Genomic DNA, 13641 nt, shown 5'->3' with positions numbered 1-13641 from the left:
ATATTTAAAAATATTATAAACAAAATCTTAGTATTTTTTTTAAAGACTAATTTTAAAGGGTGCTCCTAGGGACAAAAAAAAATAATAATTAAGTCAAAATTTAATTACTTTATTAAAAATTAATCATTACATTTTTTATTTTATCGTTTTTAATGAATTTTTTTAACATATATATTATTTAAATAATATGAATATTTATATAACTAAAAGAAAATTAAAAAATATTAAATAAATGATTTTAAATACTACTACTAATAAAATTTTATTAAAAAACATTTATTACACTTTTATAATTTTAATATAATGAATGTAATTTCTTTTATTTTTAAATATTAAAATTAAATTTTAAGAGTAGAAATTAATAAAAAATTATTTAAATAAATAAAAATATATTTTTCTTTCAGTCAAGATATATAAATAAAAATAGAAATGATATGTAATTTTGCATAACAGCTTAGACATGCACTCCATGTAACAATGCCCAAAAAAAGTGTAACATGGATGAAATGTGTGGATTCAGATCCACTTCCCTGCAGGATTACCTTAATCGAAAACAAAACTGGATGGTTCTAGCCAAATCCATGAAATATTTGCAGCAGAGATTTGTCAATAAAGGAAGAAGATACAAGAGTGTGAATCCTTTAAAAGGAGAACAAATTTTTTTTTTAACAAGTTAACATATATAATGCAAAGAGATGAGAGTAATTTTTAAAAATGTAAAATAATAGTGTCAGCTTGACATGATGGGTCAATCTCCTTATTATTATTATTATTTTTATCTTTCTATATCTTTTTTTGTTCTTTATTTCATCTTTTGTCCAAATGTAACTTTAGAGTGTTTGCATTGAGGAAAGGAAACAAAAAAGGGAAGGGAGTGAAAGAAAATGGAAGTAGGTTTTTAGCTTGAATGAAGAGAGAAAAACAAGTTTCCTTCAAAATGGAAAGAAGTGAGAAGAAAGGAAAGGAAGGTCATATGTAAAAAAAATATAAAAATTTTAAATAACTTATATAAAATATTATATTTAAACTTAAAAATTTTAAATAATTTATTTTTAATTTAATTATTTATTTTTACTCCTATATTTTAATTTATTTAATTTTTTTATTTTCTTTATTTTTTTATTTCTTTTCATTCCTTTATATTTGTTAAAACGAGTTCAAAACTGCAAATTATAAACTTATAATTAATAGTATATAATTATATAAATAATTTGTAAAATTAAAATTATTTAAGAAACTAATCGTGTAACTTACTGATTTATATTAAATGATTTTAAAAATATAATATTATATTAACATAATATTATAATTATATTTTATTTATTTTATTTATTTATTATCAGTTAATTAATCATATAAAATTATTTTTTATTTATGTTTGAATATGAAATATTTAAGTTATATATTTTTTAATATAAAATAATTTTAGATAGAAGAATTAAGAGAACAGATAAAAAAAATATTAAAAAATGTGACTATTGTAAATATGAAAAATAAAATTAACATATACACATAAAATTTTAATTGTATAAAATAAAAGTTAAAAATATAATAATAATTAATTTGGAGATAATAACTTTAGAATAAATTATTTTTTTTTAAAAGCTACCGCACATAGCCTAAATGTCCATGTAAGTGAATCTAGGAATTAGGAATCGGTGAAAAGTATTCAAACTCAAAGATTTCGGCAGTTGATAGGAAAAAAAAAACCTAAAAAATGTCAGTCATTTTCTATCGACCAACATAAATTATTCCTTCGGAAAATTAATCCAAATCAGTGAAAAATATTTTAATAGAAATATAATGACCTAATTAAAATAAAAATATTTTAAAAATTTAAAGATTTCAATTACAAACTTAAAATATACTAATCTATTTACAATTTTTCAAACAACGTTGGACTTGGAAAGTAATTCAATCATTAATTTACGCAAATCATGTGACTGGCATTAAAAGCAATACTGTTCACGTGACAAATAAAAAAAACATTCTTTAAAAACAATGGGAACAGGTTCTGCACTAAATACAAAATAGGATACAGGGATCAAATATTTCCACAGCGACGTCAATAAAATAATATTAGTGTTCATGTTCATCTGAAAACTATTCAAAGCAAGATTGTTTATAAATGAAGAAACATAATGAATTCATTGGGGTATCCGCTCTTGTTGCTTTGCAAAATCAAACCAAATCACAGAAAAAATGAAAAGGTGGTGGGCTGGAGCAACCGATAGCATTGTCAAAGCATGTTCACAGTTCATTTTTCCGTTCTATTTTGTTTTATAACTTTCCTTTTACTCCTTTAACTGTTTTGATTTTCTCTTGTTCACATGCAGAACTCTAACCTAACCCAAGCACCACAAAGCGTGGCACTCGTTATAGGCGTGACGGGCATAGTAGGCAATAGCCTTGCGGAGATTCTACCTCTCACCGACACACCCGGTGGTCCATGGAAGGTTTACGGAGTCGCTCGCCGTCCCCGACCAACCTGGAACGCCGGTCATTCCGTTCACTACATCCAGTGCGATATCTCCGCTCAAAACGACGCCGAATCGAAGCTCTCATGTTTAACCGACGTCACTCACATCTTCTACGTTTCGTGGACAAGCAGACCCACGGAGGCCCAAAACTGCGAGGTCAACGGTGCCATGTTCAGAAATGTCCTACGCGCGGTCATCCCAAACGCTCCCAATCTCCGCCACGTGTCACTCCAGACAGGTACCAAGCACTACGTAGGACCATTCGAACTGTTCGGGAAGATCGATTTCCATGACCCACCGTTCACAGAGGACTTACCACGTTTGGAGGCACCGAATTTCTATTATACCCAGGAAGATATATTGTTCGAAGAGGTTCAAAAGAAGGAGGGGTTGACGTGGTTCATTAACCGACCACATGTTATCTTTGGTTTTTCTCCTTACAGTTTGATGAACCTTGTTGGGACTCTCTGTGTTTATGCTGCTATTTGCAAGCATGAGGGTGTTCCCTTGTGGTTTCCAGGTATCAAAGAAGCGTGGGAGTGCTATTCCGCTGCTTCCGATGCTGATTTGATTGCGGAGCAGCACATTTGGGGTACGGTGGAGCCTCATGCCAAGAACAATGTCTTTAACTGCAGCAATGGGGATGTTTACAAGTGGAAGCATTTGTGGAAGGTGTTGGCTGAACGGTTCGGGATTGAGGAATATGGGTTTCTAGAAGGTTCTAAGTTGAGGTTGTCGGAGATGATGAAGGATAAGGGTCCCGTGTGGGAAGAGATAGTGAGGGAGAATGGGTTGCAGCAAACTAAGCTTGAAGAGGTTGGGGATTGGTGGTTTGCGGATGTTATGTTGGGAATGGAGGCCGTGTTAGATAGCATGAACAAGGCCAAAGAGCATAGCTTTTTCGGATTTAGAAACTCCAAGGATTCGTTTGTGAATTGGATAGATAAGGCCAAAGAATACAAGATTGTGCCTTAAGGGGTTTGATTGAGAGGTGGGGTTTTCTATTAATGAATAAAACATGAGGGGAGAAGTTATTTTCCTTGTTTATGTTGCGTGTTTTGTTTGTAACAACGCTGCTGTTCCAATGTCTGATACAGTGAGTTGTATGGTTTAAAGTTAATTTTAAATTATTTAATATTACTAAAACAAGTGCATAAATTAATCTAAACAGTATATATTTATTTATTTATTTTGGTCGATCCTACATTTTCATTAGAACATCTGTTTTTCATTGAAAACTGCACGAATTGATTTAACTTCTAAACAAAAAAGCCCGTGATGGGAGATTATTTCATGAGTGAATTTGGTTTTGCTTTTAAAACAGTCCGTTTATAACATTTGGAGAAGAAGAATTATGAAAGTATCACGTTGAATCTGCACATGGATTAGGATTATCTGCCAGACGGTTCCATCAATGTATTTTACACATTTTTCACTTAAGCGAGTGTGTAAAATTTTGTGCTGGACTGTCGTCTAGTTCGCACTACCGATCTATCTGCACATGCTACACTAACAGCTTTGGTAGAAAAACACAGCTCCAGCTTTAGGAAGACATGCATGATATAGATTACACCATCTAATAGGCCAATCCCAGTACAGCATAGACCTTTTCAAGGACAATTTTGAAATGGGAAGGAAAAACAAATTGAATAAAAATAATGAACAAAATGAGGAAGTGCTATGGTAGATTCTAAATAGTAATCTGTAAGCTTAAGTGAGAACCAGAAAATCTAACCTATCTCTCTGAACCCTGATCAAGTGACAATCCAGGCTATATAAACGTGTGTTATCAAAAGCTTGTATCTTGTGCTGCCTCCAGCTACAAATGGACAGTCGTGTATCTCTGTCTTCCTTCTACATTGCGCGAAATGCAATTAAAGCTGCAGGATAGCGTTAAGTGTTAACCATAACCATAATAATAATAAGAACGAGGATGATGCAAGATTGTCAGGAGAAAGCTCCGTCCTCCTTTGGCATGCATGGTGGTGGGTTTTAGACCAAGATGTAAGTTTAAGGATGTTTAAAAAATACATCAGTGACAGTGGGTAAAAACAGCCAACTATAAAAAGTTTATCGGTAACCTATTGGAAAGGGGCAAAAGTAAAAAGGGTTGCACACTTCATATTCACATTCCGTGGATTCTTACAAGATATGAGAAAGCCCCTCACAAAAGAAGGTCCTTCGCGCATTACAAAGTTTTCAAAATAGCTTCATGTCTATGTATGAAATTTACGACAGGAACAAAGTCAGGAAAAAAACATAAAGTATGAAGAGAGCGACAAGAATAACTTATATAGAAGACTGAAAAAACAAAAAGAAACAGAACAATAAACATGAGCTTTATGATAAAGAAAAGAGAAGTAGATAATAATAAGAAGATAAGATTCCTTACATTCTAAAGATGTAAGTTGTTCATAAGAAATTGCATAACATGCAAGTACATACATGTATGTTGGAATACAGTACACATACAATCATAGCAACAGCTTACCGATCAAGCAAAGGAGAACAACAATCCAAACAATTATTCGGACATGCTGACGGTATTGCATTTGGTATTGAGATCTTTGAAGCTGCCTTTGAATAGTACCATACCATCCATAGAGTTGCTTGTCATAGAATTTATCACAGCTATCAAGGCTGCTCTTATTTCTATCGTAGCATACATCATTTCCCTTTTTTTTCAACAAAAGAGTAAAAATAATTACAGCATTAGTAATTCAACAAGTGGATTGAAAAAAACTCAAGCAAGACTCCATTATGCAAGAAACAACAAAAGCAGATTAAGAACACACCCTATTCAATTGAGCTGTTGAAAGTAGTGCACTATCAGTTCCTTTACGAGGATCTTCTACTTTCAGCTTTCTATAACCATTCCCAGGCCACTTCAACTTAGAGACAGATTCCATGGAACTAAGAAATCCTGATAAACTGGCTACCTTATGCATCGGACCAGAAGAACCGCTGGAAGAACTCCATTGCTGTGCATCATCAGAAACTGAAATTTTCCAAGAACTGATATCAGCACTGGCACTAGCTACCCTACGATGCCCATGGGATATCTCCTCCTCTGATTCACCCCACCGAGATGAAACATCAAAATTCTTTGAATAATTTCTGGCCGAAACTTGATCACTTAATTGTGGACTTTCAATGTCCCTGCTGTTAGACCAAGAGTTATTGGTAGTCGTAGCTGCTGGCATTCCTGAAAGAAACAAAGCAAGCTCATTCTGTTCTCCTTCATCTAAACGCAACCAAGGCAGAGATGCTTTGCTGTTCGGAGGCATTGATTCATTTAACAAATGCTCAACTTTCATTATCTTATCATCAATGGCAGTGATAAAATTTCTGTGCCTATTTCGTGCTTCCTCGCTTGAGCTTTTGCTATAACTTGACCTCACTGCCCGTTCAAATTCCTCTAACTGCATTTCCCACCAAAGATGCAATCATATCCTCATTCTGATGATAAAATAAGTCAAATGAAAGAATTATTTAGCATATTTACTAGGAGTAGGAATTACCTGCCATTTAGCAGTGCCAAAGGCAGTATGTAGATCTCGGCACAGTTCATCAGAGTTCCACATGCTGGACGCATCTTTTGTTGCGTGTACCCATATCCTATATGTAGATTCCATCCTTCAGAAAAACAATGATAACAAATCAATAACAAGAAATCTTGAGCAATAGCAGAGTATAAGATTGTGCACATAATGAACTTAGAAATTTAAAGCTTCCCAGTTCTTTGAATTCAATATAAGACCGGGGGGGAGGGGAGGAAAAGTAAGTTCTTCTATCCTTACATTTCATCGCCAAAATCAAACAAATTATAAATTACAAAAAGTCAGAAAGCTAATTGAGAAAAAAAAAAGACGAACTAAGCAGCATGTGATAAATACGTAAATGGCTACCTATCTGCAGATTCCTGAACTTCTTCGGCAGCCCTGAAAAATGGATCTTTTTCCCACCGGTCAAAACTCGAAGCCATGAATTACAAAGGGTAGGTTGAAATTTCGAATAATGATCACAAGAATTAAGAAATTGAGAAAAAAATTATATATAAAAACCCTAACTGAGGAAATTTCTGTTGCATAAACCAATCAATAAAAATGGTTTACGCTTGGCAGGTGGGTCGTCAATTAAACACCAGAAAAGAAAATAAAAAAGTTGAAGGATCCGTGAGAACAGTTCTGATTAGTTAGTTGGACAAGGATGAAGCGGGTGCGAAGCGTAAATATGACTAAGGTGGTTTCTTGGGCATCTTCGTTTATTGTTTTTTTTTTTTGCTAAATTGTTTTTGGTGAGTGCAGTCAACGAAACCAGGGTCACATGTCAACAGGGAAGCGTAACCCAACGCGTAATGTCTGAAATGCTCCCAATGTTTGTGGTCAATAAAGTACCGCCAATAATTTTGCACTTCCAATTGTTACAGTACAACTTGTGGAAGGTTCGCCTTTGAGCGGATGGTGAAAATGACCATATAATTTGTTTTAATTTTAATCATGGCTGTTTTTACTTATATAAGAATAAGAATAATAGAATGTTTATACAAATTCGGTTGTTAATGATTCGTAAGAATTTAGTTCCTCCCGTGATGTTGGTGGAAAGATATATCTTTCTTACTTTTAATATGATCATGTCATATTATTTATGAAGTTGAAAGGCTGTTCATAAATTTAACATCGTATGTCATTTTGTTATTTTATTTTGGATTTAAGATATTGAAGTTTGGTTCTATGATGGGTTAATGTTTTCCACGTTCAAAATAAAAGCACGGGGAGTTTGAGGTAAAAAAAAAACAAAGAATGAATAGTCATATTAAACACACAAAAAAGTTGCATATCTTACTGTGTCTGTGATAATATATACATTTGAGTTCAGTTAGATTCATATCAAAATTGTCTCAAGTGCATGACTCAAATTTTTTAAGACCAAATAAATCTTCTATCTAAAATTTGTGACAACAAATATAAAAATCTGTTAGAATGTCAAGTTTTGGTCACTTAAACTTGTGGTCTCTGATTTTCTCTCTTTATTGGATACATATGGATTCTGATTTTAGTTAAGTAGCTTCATCTTGAGAGCATTTTCACAGCATGTTTTGGACAGGTAGGGGCAGAATAAAATTTAAGATATTTTTTGGCTGTAGGCAATTTGGCATGATATGCTGCCTCAACTCGATAACATTTGACTATAGGAATATTTTGGCAAGACGTTCTCAAAGCCCATGAAAGTGGAACTTCGGTAGTCCATCTTTCATGTTGTTTATTACTTTCTGGTAAAGTTGACAAATTGAACTATCTAACTCACTTCAGTCTTTCCATTCCAGTGAAGTTTAAATTTTTAGGGATTTTTACAGGCTTAATTTATCTCAAGCTTGATCAAACTGAGTTTAAAATTTTGAAATTAATTTGAGTTGAAAATTAAAGCTTAAACTCTATTTTCTTTATTCTTTTGCGATTGCAAATCAAAGGTATTCTACACAATGATATTGCCTGATAAAGATATAGGAGTAGTAGAACAAATTAATAAAAGGTATAATATTAGCATGTCTGTCTATTGAGGAGTACACTGAATGACGTTTAAGATTCAAAAACGATGTTTTATTTTTGCATTAAAAAGTATACCATCTCATGCGTTGCCTTTCAAATTAAAGATGACACACAAGAGTCCAACAAATTCCACATCTTTCCTTTTTTAAGCTTTTCTAGAAGATTGAGTGAGTCTCTATTACGTGGATTTGAAGTAGTAATAATCAATCTGGTCCCTGCCGATAAGAACAGCACCAAACATGAAAACACTCTCAGGAGTCAAGACAAATAAATTTATATTTATTTCTTTGTTAAGATATTCTAAATATTTGGATAAGAAATTTACCAGCCACTTTTTTAAGGGACCACCCATACTGCAGGGTAGTTTTAAAAAAAATAAAAAAAAATGTGTCGGTATTATGCGATTTAAATGCACTTGATTCGTTAATAATTTGTTGATCTAATCTGAAAGCATATTTAAAGATAATTGTGCAATAAGAATTTTAAATAAAATAATATGTTTAAAAGAACTAATAAAAACAAGTTTTTATGTCAAACGAGGCCCTGACCATATAAGCCTTTAAATAAATTTAGAATTGCGTATTTTTAACATATTATAATAAAAAATTAGATAGATAGCTGAACAAATTCAATTATGAAATCTAGATAAAATCTAACATTCTTTCTTTAAAAAAATACTTAAATTCTAAACATATAAATTATTTAATAATTTCGCCACTCACGTGAATCACACAATCTAGTAAACAAAGGTACGAAGATATGACAAACAATTCAAAGTCATTATCATACAGATGTGCCATTACCCTTTTCTTTATGTACAATACAATGTACAATTATTATTTCTTACTATGAGTTCTCCTAACGCCCAGAAGAAACAGCAAAGGGGGATACATAATAACAAACTCTCTCATACATCTTAACCATGAGTCTGGGGCCAGGGTCTCCTTGATGGGCCCAAAACCATAGCATTACCAAGCCCAATAAATGACACAATGTCATGTCCAGCTAAACGCAATTGGGCTCGCAACCTTGTGCTTTCCATCAGTCCATTCCAAACGAGCAAAGCTATTCGTCCCAGACGGCATCGAAGTGTGCGTAAACGACACCGTGTAGCTCTTCTTCTCATACAGCTGGGTGAAACTAAGCGTTTGCGGTTGAACCACAATCTTCACGGACGAAATCCTCGACGACACTGAAACTTTATACGTCCCTGGCGCACCCACATTAGTCAAAACCCTAGAGTATTCCACAGTCGTGGGAGCATCCGAACCACCCCCAATTCCCGAAGCTGTTTCCAAAGCAACAGCAAAAGAAGGATAATTAAAATCCTCCACTCTATACTTCCTCTTGGAATCGCAAACAAATTCCCTCCTCGCGGCAAGCTTGATTTGAAACGACGTGTAGTTCAAGGCGCAGAAGAATCCAAGATAGTCGTCAACGTTGGCGTCGTATACAAGACCAGGATCAAGGGCAGCCACGGGGTCCACGTGTCCAGCGCCGTAATCAAACGGGGTACCGGGTAGTCCGGTAGCAACATCCTCGATGGTTTCTCCGTTTTTGTAACTGGTGTAAGCCGTGGTCATGAGTGCGGATCTAATAGCTGCGGGGCTCCATTCAGGGTGCGCCCCTTTGAGAATCGCAGCTAATCCACTCACGTGCGGGCAAGACATCGAGGTACCAGAAATTATGTTGAAACTCACGTGCCTTTTGTCAACGTTTAAACCGGTTGGTCCAACTGCACCAGTCCAACCCGCCAGAATGTTGACACCTGGCGCGATTAGGTCCGGTTTGAGAATCTTTGGGGTAAGTGCGTTTGGTCCTCTTGAGCTGAACGCTGCTACAACTGGGGAAGGTTGAACCTCTAAATGGGTACCCAAAAATTCAATTTTGGCGGTGGGGTTTGGAGAAGAGAAAGCGTAGTTTTTCAAAGCTAAGCTTGATTTTTGGCCTAAGGATGCTGCAGGGAGAAGATGAGGGTCAGCAACTAACTCCTCTCCGTACTCTTCGTTGTTTGCTAAAATCATTCCAACCCCACCAGCACGCTTAACTACAAGACCCTTTTCCACTCTTGGGTTCCCACCTCTCTCACATATTACAATTTTTCCATAAACCTTCGAGGTAATCAAGGAATCCGGTATGCAAAGGTACCCGACAGATGAGTTACTTACGTTACCAGCATAAACAACTGGGATTGCTGAATCTGACAAGGATTTTCCACTGTAGAGTGACGCACCAGTGTATGTCTTCCCGGTTCCAATGGTTATGGACGCTGGGAAATCACGGTCTATAGTTCCAGCTCCTACTGTGGTTATCCATGGTGCCACGTTGGACAAGCTTCCTGGACTGGGCCCACCGTTTCCTGCTGAAGTGGAAACTAGAATTCCATGGGATGTGGCTGTGAAGCTTCCAATTGCAATGATGTCTCTGTAATATTCCATTAAACTTCCACCAATTGACATGGATAAAACATCCACACCATCTTCTATTGCCTTGTCGATTCCTGCAGCTATATCAGAGGTGAAACACCCACCTAACCAACACACTTTGTAAACTGCCACGCGTGCTTGTGTGGCCATTCCTCTTGCTGTTCCAGAAGCCAAACCAAAGAGGCTAGCATCAGCCACAGCAGAACCTGCTGCTGTAGTTAGCGTGTGGCTTCCATGCCCATCATCGTCCCTTGCTGATTTTGATTCTGTTTTTTCATCTATGGGTCCAAGAGCTGCTTCATAGCCTTTGGAGAAAAACCTTGCACCCACAAGTTTTTTGTTGCAGTGTGATGAGTTCATGTTGTTGCCTGTTTCACACTCACCTTTCCAACTACTTGGTATAGGACCAAGTCCTGTGTCATCCAAACTTTTCAGCTCAGGCCAAACACCAGTGTCTAGCACCCCAATGATAACCTGGCTTTGTTGCCCAGATTCAGGTAAAAGGGTGGTGCCTTTTTCCAACCCAAGGAACTCTGGAGTTCTAGTTGTGTGAAGTTGGTACCTAACTTCAGGGATCACAGAGAGAATCCCTGGTTGTTTTGCAAGTGTGTCAGCTTCTTGCGTAGTTAGTCTTGTGGAGAAACCATGAGCTACGTGTTTGTAGGTGTAGAGCATCTCTGCGGTGTTTGATACTGATTTGAGTGATGAGTCATACCAGTTGAGGTGGTCGTTGAAACTCGATGGCATGGTGGACTTGTCCATGTGAATTATGTATGTATTTTTAGTTTGCTTTTTAGCTATGGTGTTCCTGCCACACAGTATGAGCAGGAAAAAAATTTGAAGGGAAGTGAAAATCAGTGGCTTCATGTTGTTGCCAATTGAATCTTGGGATTCTGTTGTTTTGGATTTGCTTTCTTCTGAAATGCTGGGATGGATTTGGAGGTATTTAATGTTGTTTTGAAACTGATGAATTCGAGGGGGTGGATAAAGATTGTTTTATGCCAGAGTGACGGCAAATTGCAATTGGAGGTCGACATATAATACCGTTGTCCTCCTCAAAGCAATGAATGAGAAAATAGGAAATTATAAAGAAAAATAGTTGACCAAAAAATATTAATAATTAGGAAAAGTTTGCTAAATTGAAGAAAAAATCTTTTAGAGATGTCATTGTTTGAACTATTTAATACTGACATTAAATATAATATTATATATTGTTGTTTTATTTATTTTATCTATTTTAAATATAAAAAATATATCTTTAGATGTTTTCTTTATGATAAAAAAAAAATTACTCTAATCTTTTGATAGTGTTTCGCACTTTTAGAAAAGGTATGTCGGAACCTCCTTTTATAAAGAAATGCAATTATAAATTCTTTTTATTTTCGTCTTGGTTGATAAATTTCTTAATAATATTTATATTTATTTAATTATTTATTTTTACACCATATTATTTATGATATTCTTTTATTTTTAATCTTTTCCTTCTTTCTCTCTTTAAATATACAAAAAAAAAAAAAAAATGTCTACAAACTTTTCTCCTTCTTTTTGGGCCACTCTACACGCACACACACGGTGGGGGTGGAACTTGGAAGGCTATGGAGACAAAGTAGCTTTTCCGCTGATGTTATCATCGTACTATATATATATATATATATATCTTTTCCGCTGATGTTATCATCGTACTATATATATATATATATATATTATTTGCATTTAAAATTTTTATAATAATTATTACAAAAAATAATTAAATAGTGGTATAGTTATTTTAATTTTTTTAATCAATATATAAAAATAAATTTTATTCACATTGTTGTTAGATTCTCATTAATTATTGAACAAAATATGAGATAGATGACGTAACTTTAACAAATAAAAGATTATGAGGATAAAATGTAAATAATTAATGGAGAATAAAATTATACATAGACTAAAATAAAAGGGTTTAAAAATTATAATTAAGTCAAATTATTTGCACCTCACAGCTTGATTTTTTAAAATAATCTATTCATGATTTGACATAAGAGTTATGGTTTAATAGCCTAAAATTTATTGTTAATTATTCTCATTCTTTCAACAAAAGGTTAAATTTTAACTTAAGATAAAATAAAATGATTTATATGTAAATCCTCTATCGTTAATTTAATTTTCTAGTGAAGTTAGTTGATGAAATTTTAAATAAACAACCAAATTCCTTCACCATGAATATACTTCACATGTAATTTCGCCCATTCTTAAACGTTCTTGGGCTAAAAAATTCCAGTTACTTACACAAATTAGCTAAACTAAGCCAATGAGAGAGTAACATTGCAATCGGAAATAAAGTATTACGTAAGAGCAAGATATAGACAAAATTTATCTATACTTCTCAGAAGAATTGACAGTTTGCTTTTTCTATTCAGTTGGCATCTTCACTTAGTCTATATAAATTATGTAGAGTGGCACGCAATAATTCTACATAAAAATCTCACCCACACATATTCTTCCAATGAACTTTGGACAGAGAAATTTAAGCAATTAATACCGTCCAATCATATAGAAATGAAAACGCAGGGATTCTTTTGCTTTTTGACAACCATGGCCATGTGTCTGGTCGCGCGTGTGAAATGGAGACCACGTCCCTTTCATCCATTTCACTGGTATAAGAAAATTAACAAAATAGAAGTTAAGACAAATAAACACTGATTATGTAAACATTTCCTACCAACAATCCACTGATTTTCCCCCACAAAAAAAGACCTTTTCAAGCAAAAGCTTTATTTAGAAAATTTTTATAGTTAAAAATTTTCTAAAAAGAAAAAAAAATTCAGACAATAGTTCATGGATATTTATAACGAAATAATCTTCTTAATTAGAGAACTCCAAATCCAGTTCAGACTTCAAATCTTGCAGTTCTATCTAGCGATATGAAGTCTGAACTGCTAAGGCATAGTTCATATATAAATCATGTTAGTTATCTACGTTGGATTAAAGTTTTAGAGAAGAAAATGAATTGCTGAATAGACAAAGCGATAAAGTTGTTTAATCATTGAGAGTAAAGACGTTTGAGTGATAGTTTCTCCAACTTGTAAACTTGTTTGTTCTGCTTTATTCAGGCAATTAGCTGGACAGGACCTACCACTTATCAATGCTAACCACATAGGTTAAGCAACCTGCTTTCTACACTTAATGTTTTGCTTGCAGCCA

General features: G+C 34.3%; 3 protein-coding genes across 5 annotated transcripts; 1 reads left to right on the top strand and 2 right to left on the bottom strand.

Annotated features, from left to right (window-relative positions):
- Positions 1-2072: 2072 nt before the first annotated feature.
- LOC113875002 lies at positions 2073-6808 on the bottom strand. 3 transcript variants are annotated; one of them, XR_003506132.1, is made up of 6 exons: positions 6389-6808; positions 6002-6116; positions 5276-5902; positions 4972-5155; positions 4216-4360; positions 2073-3568 (listed from the first exon to the last, which is right to left on the bottom strand). XR_003506132.1 is itself a non-coding variant. In XM_027513386.1 (6 exons), the coding sequence occupies exons 3-6, from the start codon at positions 6113-6115 to the stop codon at positions 4335-4337; spliced, it is 951 nt and encodes a 316-aa protein (XP_027369187.1). In that variant the 5' UTR covers position 6116; positions 6389-6434; positions 6551-6768; the 3' UTR covers positions 4032-4334. The 3 variants fall into 3 exon arrangements, 2 of the variants coding, with proteins under 2 accessions (XP_027369187.1, XP_027369186.1); XM_027513386.1 differs by lacking the exon at positions 2073-3568 and having other exon boundaries at positions 4032-4360; positions 6389-6434; positions 6551-6768; XM_027513385.1 differs by lacking the exon at positions 2073-3568 and having other exon boundaries at positions 4032-4360; positions 6389-6779.
- On the top strand, positions 2159-3632 carry LOC113875001 (3-oxo-Delta(4,5)-steroid 5-beta-reductase-like). Its single transcript, XM_027513384.1, has 2 exons — positions 2159-2210; positions 2337-3632. Exon 2 carries the CDS (start codon positions 2649-2651, stop codon positions 3453-3455), a length of 807 nt encoding a protein of 268 aa, XP_027369185.1. The 5' UTR covers positions 2159-2210; positions 2337-2648; the 3' UTR covers positions 3456-3632.
- A 1770-nt stretch (positions 6809-8578) lies between the features above and the next one.
- Positions 8579-11949, bottom strand: LOC113846370 (subtilisin-like protease SBT1.7). The gene has a single exon (XM_027474543.1). The coding sequence runs from the start codon at positions 11320-11322 to the stop codon at positions 9025-9027; it is 2298 nt and encodes a 765-aa protein (XP_027330344.1). The 5' UTR covers positions 11323-11949; the 3' UTR covers positions 8579-9024.
- Between the last annotated feature and the right edge of the window lie 1692 nt (positions 11950-13641).

This window comes from Abrus precatorius, unplaced genomic scaffold, assembly GCF_003935025.1.
Source record: "Abrus precatorius isolate BTA unplaced genomic scaffold, Abrus_2018 Scaffold8, whole genome shotgun sequence".
NCBI classification, from domain to species: Eukaryota; Viridiplantae; Streptophyta; class Magnoliopsida; order Fabales; family Fabaceae; genus Abrus; species Abrus precatorius.
Note: the sequence above shows the minus strand (reverse complement) of the source record. Positions and strands in the feature narration are given on the sequence as shown.

What these genes read in the sequence shown, in the direction of transcription:
- LOC113875001 (XM_027513384.1), top strand. Translation starts at nt 2,649, where the DNA reads ATGTTCAGAAATGTCCTACGCGCGGTCATCCCAAACGCTCCCAATCTC.
- LOC113875002 (XM_027513385.1), bottom strand. Translation starts at nt 6,465, where the DNA reads ATGGCTTCGAGTTTTGACCGGTGGGAAAAAGATCCATTTTTCAGGGCT. An exon ending in TTGGCACTGCTAAATGGCAG is followed by an intron (nt 5,903 to 6,001) that starts GTAATTCCTACT and finishes TGGGAAATGCAG; the next exon opens with TTAGAGGAATTTGAACGGGC. An exon ending in TGTTCTCCTTTGCTTGATCG is followed by an intron (nt 4,361 to 4,971) that starts GTAAGCTGTTGC and finishes GCTATCCTGCAG; the next exon opens with CTTTAATTGCATTTCGCGCA.
- LOC113846370 (XM_027474543.1), bottom strand. Translation starts at nt 11,322, where the DNA reads ATGAAGCCACTGATTTTCACTTCCCTTCAAATTTTTTTCCTGCTCATA.